The sequence below is a fragment of the Passer domesticus genome, chromosome Z (assembly GCF_036417665.1).
Source record: "Passer domesticus isolate bPasDom1 chromosome Z, bPasDom1.hap1, whole genome shotgun sequence".
Lineage (NCBI taxonomy): Eukaryota > Metazoa > Chordata > Aves > Passeriformes > Passeridae > Passer > Passer domesticus.
Genome location: NC_087512.1, coordinates 81,883,161 through 81,897,144, shown reverse-complemented (window position 1 = coordinate 81,897,144; position 13,984 = coordinate 81,883,161). Strand labels below are relative to the sequence as shown.

The window sequence follows — 13,984 nt, the reverse complement described above, 5'->3', positions numbered from 1 at the left end:
CTGCCCAGGGGGGTCTGGAGTGCCCATCCCTGGAGGTGTCACCTGGAGGTGGCACTCAGAGCCCTGGGCTGGGGACAAGGTGGGGATGGGGCTCAGCTGTGACTGGATGGGCTGAGAGGGATTTTCCACCCTCAGTGATCCTGGAAGATTCCTGTCCATTGCCTGGTGTAAAAGGCACATAAGCAAGAAGAGCTTCATAACATGAGGTAAATTTTTGTCCTTGTAGTTCAGTCTGTAAATGTGTCGCATATGAATTTTCAAGGTAGAAACGGACAGGAAATGAAGGCAATGCTGTACAATGCACAGCTGAAAATATTGAGAACTTGCAGAGAAGTTACTTGTGGCATTCAGGGTCAGGGTGGCTGACTTTTGACTCCATCAGGGAGTTGTAATTGCAGGCTTTACAGGACAGCTGGGTCTCTGAGGTAACTAAGATCAGTATTTTTATCTACACCCCTTTTGCTATTTTCCTGTTTCTACCTTATTTGATAGAAACAAAAGAAACATATTAACTACTGATGATATTGAACTGTGGGCATCTCTGTGAGGGACAGTCTCAAGGTCCTATGCCATTTGGGGGATTTTCTTCATCACCTTTTCTGCATAGGTATCTAAATTTTTTGGGAAGTTTCCCAGGGATACAGACACTGCTTTTGTGTGTTTTCTTGGACAAACAACAAATGACAAAAAAAAACCCAAAACCAAAACCAAAACAAAAAAAAAAAAACCAAAAACCCCCCAACAACAACAAAAACAAAACAAAAACAAAAAACAACAAGAAACCCAAAAACCAAAAAAAAAAAATACAAAAAACAAAACAAAACAAAACAAAAAAAACCTTAGTTGATAAGCATGGAGTGTCCTTCCCTATTGTGGGTTACCTCCTTGCTCTAATGATTTTCTACTTTACTGGAAGCTGCTTTTGTTTGCTTTGCATTGTGTTGAGCAGAACAGCCTGGAGTTTCTAATTAGTTACAAAACCATTGGGTCTTTTGCTGAAGATACATAAACAGAGGATAAAGTAATAGTTTTTGAGTATTGTGTAAGACTTTTCTTGCCAACTTAATTGAACAAAAGAGCACAGATTGTCTTTAGGTATTGAATTTTGCCTTCAGCATGATCTAGACCTTTTCCCTTAAGTTTATCTGTATTTTTGACAAATGGGAGAAGTTTTGGCAACTTCTGAAGTGCCACTGTTGATTTGAGCCTAACCTCAGGGTTTTTTTTAGGAATTGATGAATGGCATTTTATGTAGCACTTCAAAGATTCTTTTTTGTACTATCTCAGGTAGTCTTAGTTACAAATTGTAGGAGGCATTGAGAAGACTGCCACTACTCTTATATTGAAAAGAGACCTGGGAACATCATGTTCCGTGTGAATATGCTGGCATTTGAGAAAGGGAAGTATTTAATTGCTTTCCAGAGGGTCATATCCTCATGAGGAGCTGTGGTAATCCCTGTGTTAGCTGAGACAATGCAATTGAGGTAGTTGAGGCTTTTTGTTTTCTTAGATTGACATACAGAAAATCTAATTTTGGACTGCTTTTCATTATTTTTTTCCCCATCACACGTAGCCATCCAAATTTCTTCCACATCTAATTTACTTTGTCAGTTATCAACAGAGTGTTGAAAAAAGGTTGCTCCAATCCCACTGCACCCCATGGTCCACTTTGGGTACATAAAAATTTGATTTGGATGCCAGTACCTAATTAAAGGATCTTTTCTGCTGTGATGCTGTCCATTGTTCCTGCCCATAGAGCCCTTTCCTGACATGGGAGATTGTTTGGCTTTTGAGCAGGAAGTGGGATATTTAATCCAGTACATTTCACTGCAACCTCACTATCAGTTCCACACCTGTACTTACTTTTCTTCCCCTTCCATTTTATTTGAATTGCCACTATTTTGGTTTCTTGTTAATATCCAGGGTGGCAGAGCATGGTTTGCTCCTCCTGAGCTACATTTTTGGGAAGGAGGATTTATTCCTGGTAAATCCTAATTCCTCTGTCAGTGACTGCATTGGGAAGTCCTGTTTTTGGCTTTCTTCCAGAACTTGTTCTCTTATGAAGAAATCTCTTTCACCCTCAATACACTGAGATGTACTTATCACTCTCTCTTACAAAATCTTCTACATTTTGAGGCTTTTTTGCATTTAGCTCAAAAACTCTTATGTTCTTTTTTTTAAAATATGAATGCAGTATTAATAAAATTTATTGGACTTCTCTGCTTCAGCTTATTCCAAAGTCTTAAATTTACCACCTATGGGAATAAAAACCCTCCTTTTGTGCAGGCACAAGTGTGAACTTAATTGGGAAACTGATTTGAAAAGGAAATATGCTTTTTTAATTTATTGCCAGCTTAGTTGTAATCAGTCTCATTCCTCCAGGTCTGCTCACTGCATAAGTGATGTGGGAGAAGAGCAGGGAGGAAAATGGAATAATTCTTTCACCTGGGTTACTGTTTAAGGTGTACAAGAAACTACTGCCCTCTAACTGGCAATTTAAAATTAAAAACAAACAGAAGCAGAAAGGCTTTCTCTCAGATTTGCAGGCACACTTTGCTGTGTATTTTACACAGTATTTTGCAGGGGGTTGTAATCTCAGTGTGGCAGCTCAGAACTGCCCTGTGCTGATGCCTTGCTTTCAGTGAGGCTGTGTTAGCTGAGGTCTGGTGCTTTAATAACCAGAATTTTGTGGTTTCTGGTGGGCTGGGAGTGAGGCAGAGAGGTGCACCTAGGACAGACATGCAGTGTGAGCCCCCCAAAAATCAGTGAGCTGTGCAGGCTGCCCAGGGGCTGCTCCCGGACCTCCATCCCCATGATGCCTTGGTGTGACTGCCTAGAACAGAGGCTGGATAAGATTACGAGAATGAAGTGGGTGTTAATTAAAGGCCTTCAAAAGGTGCAGCTCGGGCAGCCAGGAGCCTCCCAGAGGCTGCACCCAAAATGGACAATGGTCACCAGTTTTTCACACATTTATAAGTTTGATCCATTTACATTTCAGAGGTTAATCCTCCAATTCCAGCTGCAGGTACTGAAGTCATTTCCCCCCAGTTTGCTCCCCTCAATTCACTGTTGTTTACACTTTCAGGGCCTGAGGCTGTAGGCTGTCCTTGGACCACAGGCCCAGAGGGATTGTGTTGTGTGACCCAAATGTGAAGACAGGAACTAACACTGTATATGGAATATAGAGTTATACCCTAAAGAAGTACATGATTTGAAAACTATAAAAGCTGAAATCCCTGCAAGTGCCCGTGCTGCTCTCAGCTCCAGCCAGGCACACTTGGGCCTGCAGAGCCATCTCAGCCAGCCCCCACAGCCAGTGGTGTTCCCAAAGCTGCTTTTGTTTGCTTTGCATTGTGTCAAGCAGAACAGCCTGGGGTTCCTAATTAGTTACTAAACCTCTGGGTTTAGTAAAGTTGGGTTTAGTTTAGTTTGAGCCGTTTCCAGCAGCCGAATCACAAAGTCCCTGTTGGTGCAGCCCGGCCTTGGCGTGTCCCCAGCGCTTGGCTGGCCCGGCTGGGCCATGGCTGGGCTCACACACTGGGCCAGGCTCACACCTCCCAGCTCGCCTGTGGCCACTGGAGCTGCAGGGACCTGTGGCCTCTTGGTCCCAGCTCCAGAAAGTGGCACTGAGGGCTGCAGGGATGCACAGTGCCATCCCTCACCAAGGAGAGCAGTGAGAGCTAGGTTTGGTGAGAAGGCAGGATGGGTAGTGGTGGTGATGTGCAAGACATGGCCCGTGTATTGATCACTCTGGTTACCTGTGATCCTTTATCCCCTTATCTCTGTGTTTTCCAAAGCTTGCTGCTCTTCAAACCTATTCCATGCCTCCCTTTCCCTGCCTTTTGTTCCTGCACTTCCATAACAAACCTTACACAGCCCCAAAATGCTCTTCCCCGTAAGCCCATAAGACGTTTCACACCCATGTGGCTGGTGGCTGCTCTCAGCCTGAGAGGAGACATGGAGAGGCTTTCCATGGGCTCTGGGCACACCTCATGGCAGCTTTTCATGAGCTTCCCTCTGTAAGGGGGCTCCTGGAAAAGAGGGAGAATGATGGTTTACATGGCCAGATAGCAAGAGGATGAGGGGGAATGGCTTTAAACTAAAAGAGCAAGTTAAAATTGATATTATGAAGGAATTGTTCCCTGGCAGGGTGGGCAGGGCTGGCACAGGGTGCCCAGAGCAGCTGGGGCTGCCCCTGGATCCCTGGCAGTGCCAGAGGCCAGGCTGGACACTGGGGCTGGAGCAGCCTGGCACAGGGGAAGGTGTCCCTGCCATGGCTGGGGTGGCACTGGCTGATCTTCAATGTCCCTTCAACGCAACTCATGCCACGATTCTGTGATTCATGGCTGCTCATGCTTTGAGGTCTGTCTCAGTTGTGCACGATGGGATGGGGTGCCGTTCTCCTTCAGTTTGCTTTTGGATGAATTCCTGTGGTCAGATTTTCCTGGCTGGAGTGCCAGGACAATGGGAACAGCTGGTTTTGGTGTGAGGTGTGAGTTTGGTGGGTGACACAGTGGGTGGTGAGAGGTGTTTTGAGCACAGTCCCCATCCCACACAACAGGCCTTCCCTCCCCTCACACCCTGCTCCTGAGTGAGCCATTCCCCATGGACATGATTTGAGTACTTTACCTGTTGGGTGCACATTCCCTGTCTTCCTTTTTCTGTCTCCCAGCTTGTATTTCCCCTCTCAGTTAAAAGGTAGTAAGAAACCATTTTGGGTGCGGAGTTCTCGTGGTGCCCTGTGGCTGTGTCTGGCACAGGGATCCCTCAGAACCCTATATCACTCCCCAAGGCAGCTTGCTTGGAGTCACATTGGTTATGTTCTAGTGCAGCTTTTACTGTCCTCATCCCTGCTGTAGCTGTGACTGTGCCATCAGGCTTTAAAACCTGTCTGGAGGCTCCTTCTCCTCTGTTGAGGAATCCTGCAGCTGCTCAAGGTGGGTGTGGGGACAGATGCAGGCAATTTCTACTGCCTTCCAGACAGCCAGAGCCTGGTTTTCATAAGGAGTGGGTTAGGCTGTGTATTTGGCTTTTCAGGAGGGTGGTTTGATGTGGCCAGACCAAATGCCTGCTTCTCCCAGCAGCCTGAGCAACTTCAGTGCAATTAGGATGGGCTGCTGCAATGAACCATCACTCTGGTCTCATTTTGGGACAAAACTCAAAAGCTTTTAGCACTACTGGAACTTGTATCCTGGCTTGCTGTCAGAGGCTATGGTTAAGCTTTCTCCATTTTCCTAGGTTTTCTAAGCATGCCAGGCTAAATGGTACAGGACTTTTTATCAGGGTTTTATTAATTTCTTCCTCTCTCCATGTGGTGGGTGATGGGTCAATCAGAGGTTCTTGAAATACCTGGTTTGAGCCCTGTTCCTACAGATGATTGTAGCAGACAGGTTCAGCCTCAGCTTTCAGGATGTTTTAGACACTGCAGAATTGCTTCCCTCAATAAAATATTAATAAAAATTCGTATAAGCTGTGGTTTGCAGCAGTTGTTTCTTTCTATCAAACGATACCCTAGACAAAAAAACAGACCTAGACTGGCTGCTCACAAGTTGTTTTATATATTTTTCTATGTTGCTTTGACATCCGAACATTTTGGTACAATTTTCTCTGACAAGGATGTTTTATACATGTGTGCTCGTGTCAGTACTGATACCCTGTCCTCTTGTAAGGCTGCTGGGATTACTATGGATATTCAGATTAACACATTTGGACATGGTGATCTCTACTCAGGCGTGCAGAGAGATGGATGGAAGGGGCTGGAAGAATGTGAAGTTTATTCCAAAAGCCTCTGATTTTTCCTTTCCCAGCAGTAGTTTTGAGAAGGAGAATGGATTTAGCCTATTATAAGTTAGTGTAGGTGTACACAGGCTTTTCTAATTAACTCTTCTTCGTACTGCTAATTATGGGAGTGAAGGAGATGTTGTTTGGTTTCCAGGCTGAGTCTCACATTTTAGACAGCCAAAGCCCCCCACTGAATTGCTCTAAGAGCATCTCAAAAGAGCAAAAACTTCCGTCTTCCAGAGCAAAGTTTCTTGTTCCCCAGTAAGGCGAACCTGTCCAGCTTAATGCATTTAAAGAACCCAAGAAATACACACAAATTTCTTCCCCTAAAGGAAGCAACAAAAAAGTGAAAGAGAAGTACTGTATGTAGCAATGTCTTGGGTCCTACATCAGCAGTTCATCCTTTCTGAGTCTGTATCCTACTATTTTCCTTCCATTTTCCTCAGTTTGAATGAAATTGAAGTGAAACCCCTCAAAATCTGTGTTGAAAACAATTGGTAGCAAAACTTCTAAAACATTTTGAAAAGGATGAATAGAAAAAAAGAGTGTTTCACCTGTCTGCATTTGGTTTTAGGTAGGAAAGACTATTTCAGTTAAATTTAAATAAAAGCATTTCATTGCATATATTACTTATATTTTTATCTTGAGAACATTGTAAAACAATTTATGCTACCTCAGACATGATTAGTGCTTTTGATTCAGACAATTTTTATGATGTGCAAATGCCTTTTTAGGGTGCAAAGAGGTGAAGTACTCTGATTTCTGAAAAAAAAAAACCAAACCCAGAATTCTTGGAAAGCAAAAAAAAAAAAAAATTTGAAAAAATTTAAAGAACTAATCTCATACTTCACTGCTTTTTCTTGCACAGCTGAGTGATAAGTGGATTGCTTCATGGCAGATTTATTTATGCATGTTTTTCGCTTCTTGGAAGAAGTGCCCTGACCTTCCTTTTTCCAGTGTATTGTTTACTTCTGCAGTAATCAAACTATAACAGCAAATGTACTAGAATTATATTCACTTCTTGTTCTTTTTATAATCTGTACAAGGAGGAAAATTTTTTACTTTATTATAGCTGTGGGAATTTATACTAATTATTTTAAATCCAAGCTTGTTTTCCAGATTAGGTGTTGAATTCAACAGCTGTGGTTAATATTGGCCCCCTCCAGAGTGGAAGTTCACTAACACTAACTGAAATACAAGTAAATATTTACAGAAAAAAAAACACATTGTAGAGGATGCACATTACTGCAATTTTAGGATCCTCACAGTATTTAATAGCGAGTATTCATTTTTTTATGAGTGCTATAACAAGCAGGAGGAATTTTAAAAGGAAAAGATTTGCTATTCCAAAGTTCCGTCTGTTAAATGCTATGCTCAAATTCAGCAATGGAGAAAGATAGGATATCAAACAGTGAGGGATCACTTGTCAATGATTTAGGGCCTCCATTCTGCTGTGTTTTGTTGGCTCTTTATCTTGTAAATTTACCTAATTCTCAGAGGAACAACCTTCCTGAAACCCGGGGTAAGAGGCAGCAAAGTGTCTGGATTTTGCTGCTTCGCTGTCAGTCTGATGAAGATGCTGCACAGGGAGAAACTGACTTCTCCTCTCCCTGAAGCTGGGAAGCATTTCTGACGTGATGCTCAGATTTTGGCATCTGATTACACTAGGGATATTGTCCCTTTGCAGAGAAAAGCTGCCCAAGAGGTAAAGGAAAGACTGGTTCCTGATACTGATTGGATTACAGGCATTTATTTCAGTAATCTTAAAAAGGCCTAAAAAATAAAACATGTGTTAGCACACTGAAGTGATAGTTTTGATGGGAATTCTTCCATAAATTGATCTGGCAGATGAAGAGAAATAGTTTTGATGAAGTGCTACATGCTCCCCCAAGTCTTCCCAAAAGATGGAAAAAAATCAATACCTCAAAATAAATAAAACAAACTGAGTTTACTGAGTTCTTGGGCTTAGCATGAGATTTAGAAGCTCATAAAAAGTGCAGTTATCTTGCTCTCAGAAGCTGAATACTGTGAAACTGGGTACTGTTACACCGTGTCTAAAAAAGGATATTAAACTGTTTCAATTTGGATGATTTGGTGGTTATGATTTGGGTGGTTTATGATCAAGCTGCACATTATAACTTAAACAAACAAGCATGTCTTTGTAAGTTTATTGCCACTGGGGCCATGTTATCTGTCCAAGTCCCATGAGGGGGTTTTGATGCCTTGAGAGGACACCTAGAACAGAGGCTAGGCAGAATAAAGACATAAAGTAGGAGTTTATTAAAAATATATTAGCCTAGAAAAGGATTGTTTTGTCTAGGTAAACTGTGAGGACATATAACACTATGTGAAGTTCAGAGTTATATACTGATGCAGTACAGAATCTGGAAAATATGAAAGCTAAATCTTAAGGCATTATTCCCCCCCTTTAGAGGCTTGACAAAGCCTCTAGCTTGTCAAGTCTCTAGTCTAAATATCTACTAATAATAGGTATTTAATAATAGATACCTATCTAACAACAGTAAATATCTAACAATAGTAAATGTCTAACAATAGTAATTGTCTAACAATAGTTAGATCTCTAATGGTAGTAAATATCTAACAACAGGAAATATATAACAATAATAAATATCTAACAGTAGTAATGTTTTGCACAGTTGGCTATCATGCCAGGAACAATAATGATTATTATGAACAGTTCTTTAAGCACAGAAGAGGAATCATTTGAAACATCTTTTCACCTGAACCAGTCTCTGTTTTTACAGTTCCTTAAGGAGCAGAAGCCTTCTTAAACTAAAACCACAAAAACCCAGCATCTGGCTGTTTTTAGTGACCTGATCTTTCTCTGGCAGCTACTCAGACATCCTGATTGAGCGGGAGGTGCTGATGCAGAAGTACATCCACCTGGTGCAGATCGTGGAGACCGAGAAGGTGGCGGCCAACCAGCTCCGGCACCAGCTGGAGGACCAGGACACGGAGATCGAGCGGCTCAAGTCGGAGGTGAGGGCCACCAGGCAGCCCCTGACTGGAGCCTTCTGCTGGGTGCATGGCTGTGGGGATGCCTTGGCAGGCTCCTAGAACAGGGCTAGACACAGTTAAAGGAATAAAGTACAATTTATTAAAAGGCCTTGGGCAGTACAAGAGCCCAGCTGTGGCTCCTCCCGAGGTGTACAGCAGAATCAGGAGCCCCTGATGCAGGGAGTGATTGGCATCTCACTCCATTTGTTCAGAATGCTGAACAATTGCTTTATTATAACAATATTATATTATACTATACTATGTTGAAGACATACCACTCTAAAGAATACTAAAAAAATACTACAGAAAAACCCATGACTGTCTGAGACAGTCAGGACACAGCTTTGACCCAATAGGCCAATTAATATAAACAATCATCACCAGAATCCAATTAAGAACTCCCTTCAGGTAAACAATCTTCCTAACACATTCCACATGTGCAAAAATGGTAGGAACAGAGAAGAGAGATAAGAATTGTTTTCTCTTTCTCTGAGGTTCCTCACTGCGATTCCCAGAAAATATCCTTGGGAAGTTGTGCCTGCCTGCTCTCTATCAAGAGAGCTGTGGCCACAAAGCTGCACCCAAGGCAGACCCAAGATGGACTCTGAGTCACAAGTTCTCACACTTTTATCAGTTTTGGTCCATTTCCACATTGGGTTCATTGTCCAGTTCCAGCTCCAGGCTGTGCAGTCCCACCCTTCCAGGTTGCTCTCCTCCATTCCCTGCTGTTGGCACTTTTTGGGGCTGAAGCTGCAGCGGTGTCCTTGGTTGTGGGGCTGGAAAAGGATTGTTCTGTGTGCCTGAGCTGTGAGGAGAGCTGCTGACACTTTACATGAAGTTCAGAGTTACATACTAATGCAGCGCAGAGTCTGAAAAATATGAAATCTCAAACTTAAGGCATCAGTGGCATTCAGAATTTCTGTAGTATTCTGTGAAAATTGCAGAGCCCAGTGAGGTTAATATGTTACAGTCCCCCTGTGACTCCTTAGAATAATAATTTTTTTAATTTTTTTTTTTAAAGTATTGGGGTGTGTTGGGCTGCTTGGGTTACTTTTCCTGACATCCTGTCATCCTTTCATCCTGTTAAGATGACACACTGCTTTGCAGAGTGGATGCCACTGATTTCACTGTTTCCTCCCAGCCTTCAGGTTTGAGTTTGGCTGTGATGGTGTTAAGGACTGTCCCAGACTGCTCTGATTCCCTGGATGTTGTTCATAAAGCCCAAAAGGCATAGTTAGTTTTGGGGGCAGAACCTGCTGGTTCTGGGTCTCTTTTACAGCTGAACCTGTACTAGCTTGAAGTGCCCCAGTCCCTCTCCCCAGATGTTTGCTGGTCAATCTGTGCCCCTTCCACAGGCTGGGGGAAGGGGAAATTGTTGTTCTCCAACCAAGGGTTTCCTTAACTTGAGGAAGCATTTAATGAGTGTTTGGTTTTGTCAGATTGTAGCGCTGAATAAAACAAAGGAAAAAATGCGACCTTATCAAGGCAACCAGGAAGATGAAGACCCAGATATTAAAAAAATTAAGAAGGTAAACATGAGACCTTTTGTGTTTAAAGGGAGGAGGGTGGGATGAGGGGTGTGCTTCCTTTTTTTGGCCTAGCTTTTTTTTTTTTAAGTACAGTTGAATAGCAAAGTTTTTCTTTTCCCTGCCCCTACTTAAATTTTTTCAGTAACATGTATTTTAGTGCCACATTTAACCTTGTGATGTATTTGCATGAAATCCTTTATGGAACGTTTCTAGTTGCTGTCTTTTTCTGGGGTGTGCAGTTTGAGCCAGGGTCAGCACTGAGCTGGTAACTTGGTGTGAGTTTTTTGTGTAAATTAACCATTGTTGCAGAAGCTGGGAATGCCCCTTTTAGTAGCAAGAGAGCTTTGAATCTGTATGCAACTCACTGTATTCTGTGTCTTGGTCATTCTGGCATTTGGGCCCCTTTTATTTAAGTTATTTTTTCAGAGTAAACTGATACCAGTGAAATTTTGCACTTCTCATTCAAGATGAATGATCTCCACATCAAGATCAGGGCACACACATAATGAAATTTCCTGTGGCCAGATGTAGACCTCCTCTGTAATCTTTAATGCACTTGCAACTTCAATAAATATTGTGCTTAGTTAGATTTTTCCATGACACAGAGATGCTTTTTAAGAATGCCAATAATCTGTCTTTTTGAATACTGTGTTTGTTACCTTGATGTCTGATACCAAGCAATGTATTGATACCTAGCTTTAAATACCCGTGCCAAATATTATCTGTTCAAAATGGAAAGCAAACTGAGCTTAAAAAATCATTTAAGAATTCTGCCAGTAGTGACATCGAGTCTGTGCTGGAATGTTTTACGTGGAGGTATTGCAGGATACCTTTGGGGTATAAGAGAAATGGTCTAGGAGGAGGAAGAAGGAACTGCACTCATGCTGATGGGAAGGGGACAACACTCCATTTTGCAGTGAAAGATTCCCTTCTATGTATACCATGTTTTACAGTCTGTTTCCTGGCAACAATTATGACCCTTAACAAACAGAAATGTACAATATATTTAATTACAGAACAATTATATATCAATAAGGGAACATTTTTATTTTTGAGCAAAGGCTTTTAATTTTGAGAGCTATTTCTACAGCAAAGAGCTTATGATAAGCCATGTAATATGTTTTTTTAACTTTCTTTTCCTGCGTGATCCCCTTTTTAGGTTCAGAGCTTTATGCGGGGCTGGCTGTGCAGAAGAAAATGGAAAACCATTGTCCAAGACTATATTTGTTCTCCTCATGCAGAGAGCATGAGGAAGAGGAACCAGATAGTTTTCAACATGGTGGAGGCTGAGTCTGAGTACGTGCACCAGCTTTATGTGCTGGTGAACTGCTTCCTGCGGCCCCTGAGGATGGCAGCGAGCTCCAAGAAGCCGCCCATCAGCCACGATGATGTCAGCAGCATTTTCCTCAACAGGTATGGGGGATTTATTTGGGATTTCTTTGTGTTGGTTTGGTATGGTTGAGCCGAGGGGGACTCCTGGGACGAGTGAGGAGAGGAGAATCTTGACTCCATGTTTCAGAAGGCTGGTTTATTATATTATGATATATATTATATTAAATGCTATATTAAGACTGTACTAAAAGAATAGAGAGAAAGGATCCATCAGAAGGCTAGGAAGGACAGGAGAGGAATGGTAACAAAAGCCCCTGACTCCCAGAGAGTCCGAGCCAGCTGACTGTGACTGGCCATCAATTAGAAACAACCAACATGCACCAATCTCAGGTGCACCTGTTGGTAAACAATGTCCAGAGCACATTCCACAGCCATCAGATACTTAATTATTTACATTTCTTTTCTGAGGCTTCTAGCTAGGATAAGAGAAAAATTCTAGCAAAGGATTTTTCATAAAATATCATGGCTACAGGTTTGGGCTTTTTATTTGGGTTTTTTTTTTGGTGGGTTTCCCTGAGTGCTTGTTCCCATTCTGGTTCAGCTGAAGGCAGAGTCCTGGCCCCTGTTTTGGCTCTGGTACAGGTGGTGTCACTGATCCAGACACTTTTCCAGGGCTGAAAGGGAAAGGTGCTGCAGGTGATGCTGTTGGAAACCAGCATGACCTCTTTACCTCCCTACATTCTGTGTCTTCCTCTGCTAAAGGCAAAAAAGGACAGATGGTGCCTCTTAGGACAGTTCCCATAATTTCCTGTCACCTTTCCTGTTTCTTTTGTTCTCTTAAGAGAGCAAAACTGGACTTAGTGGCCTCATATGATCCCCATAAGACCCCGAGGACGAGAACGTCAAAGCTTCTATTTTCTGTTGTCCTGCCTAAGGAATCTCCTTCCCTCTCACTTGTCTTTTCATATCCTGCAAAAAAAGAATTGTTCTTTCATTAGGCATCCAAGTACTGCTGTAATGAGCATGTTCAAGTAGCCCAGGAGGCATCCAACATTAGATACAGGGCTGGGATTGCATCCAAGCCTGCCCCAAACTTCTGAGAAATAGAATATGTTCCTTTAGTCATGAGGCAGGTTTCCTTTCCCTTGCTGGAATATGAATTCAATGTTAGAATATTATCTTGAACACTACAAGTTTTTTAGAAGCACTGAGCTAGTATTTTTAAACAATGCAATAAAAGGAAGCACTTATTTCCATAACAATAATTGTCTTTTGTTTTTTTCCTAGCAAAGTGCAAAAGAGGAAGAGATGTTTCTCTGTGAATTATTAATCAGAAAATAAAACCAGAATTGTCTTTTTGTTTGTTTAAATACTTGTTTTTCAGTGAAACAATCATGTTTCTTCATGAGATATTTCACCAGGGCTTAAAAGCAAGAATAGCCAACTGGCCTACCTTAATTCTAGGTAAGTTACTTTATTTTCTGGAGGGGTAGACCTTTTATATTTACTTTTGAAAATTCAGTAGGGATTTTTTTTTTCTATAGTCCCTTTTGAAGGGAATGTATATGCATAAAACCACAAGATCAGGTGTAGTGGGAATCCCACGTGGGCAGTAATGGTCTATGAGAATTCCTCTGTCCTAAGCCTTGATTAGACTTGTATTTTTGGTAATGCTATCTGACCATTGGGTAATCAGAACAACCATCACTGGGCAGGTGAAATAGCTATGTTTAATATTGCTAAATTGTCAGTATATTGGAAACAGAACTGATTATAGTAATTTCACTTCCAGAGAAAACACTGCTTTCTTTAAAAATGTATTCCAATACATGGGTAGCTGGGGGGAAAAAAAAAAAAAAAGGTATTTTTCTGTTTTTTCTAGCTGACTTATTTGACATTCTCCTGCCAATGCTGAACATATATCAAGAATTTGTTCGGAATCATCAGTATAGCCTACAAGTGCTGGCAAACTGTAAGCAAAACAGAGATTTTGACAAACTCTTGAAGCAATATGAAGCCAACCCGGCATGTGAGGGCAGAATGCTGGAAACTTTCCTTACCTACCCCATGTTTCAGGTACTCCATCTGTATTTTTTGTGTATTTTTGGTTTTACTGTTTGGTAGATTCATTTTATGTTACTGACATTGCAATCGGTGGAGGGCTCTTCTTGTTTAACTAGAAGCACTCTCCTGAAAATTAGTTTGGTGTAATTTATTTTGATGGAGATCGGTAGAGAGCTCTGCTCAGTCTCAGCAATGCTGAGGGGGAGCGTGGGGTGAGGATGGCACCAAAGAGCGGGGGACAGCCATGAGGGAAAAAAGGG

General features: G+C 41.9%; 1 protein-coding gene across 11 annotated transcripts in view; it reads left to right on the top strand.

Annotated features, from left to right (window-relative positions):
- RASGRF2 (Ras protein specific guanine nucleotide releasing factor 2) overlaps positions 1-13,984 on the top strand; it is a 128,072-nt gene that overhangs the window by 45,175 nt on the left and 68,913 nt on the right. For 10 of the 11 annotated variants that reach the window (XM_064402912.1, XM_064402911.1, XM_064402918.1 and 7 more), the window contains exons 3-7: positions 8,634-8,781; positions 10,239-10,328; positions 11,488-11,741; positions 13,045-13,124; positions 13,543-13,736. In XM_064402912.1, coding sequence (XP_064258982.1) covers positions 8,634-8,781; positions 10,239-10,328; positions 11,488-11,741; positions 13,045-13,124; positions 13,543-13,736 — 766 coding nt within the window. The remainder of the gene's footprint in view (positions 1-8,633; positions 8,782-10,238; positions 10,329-11,487; positions 11,742-13,044; positions 13,125-13,542; positions 13,737-13,984) is intronic. The other variant, XM_064402913.1, reaches the window with a different exon arrangement.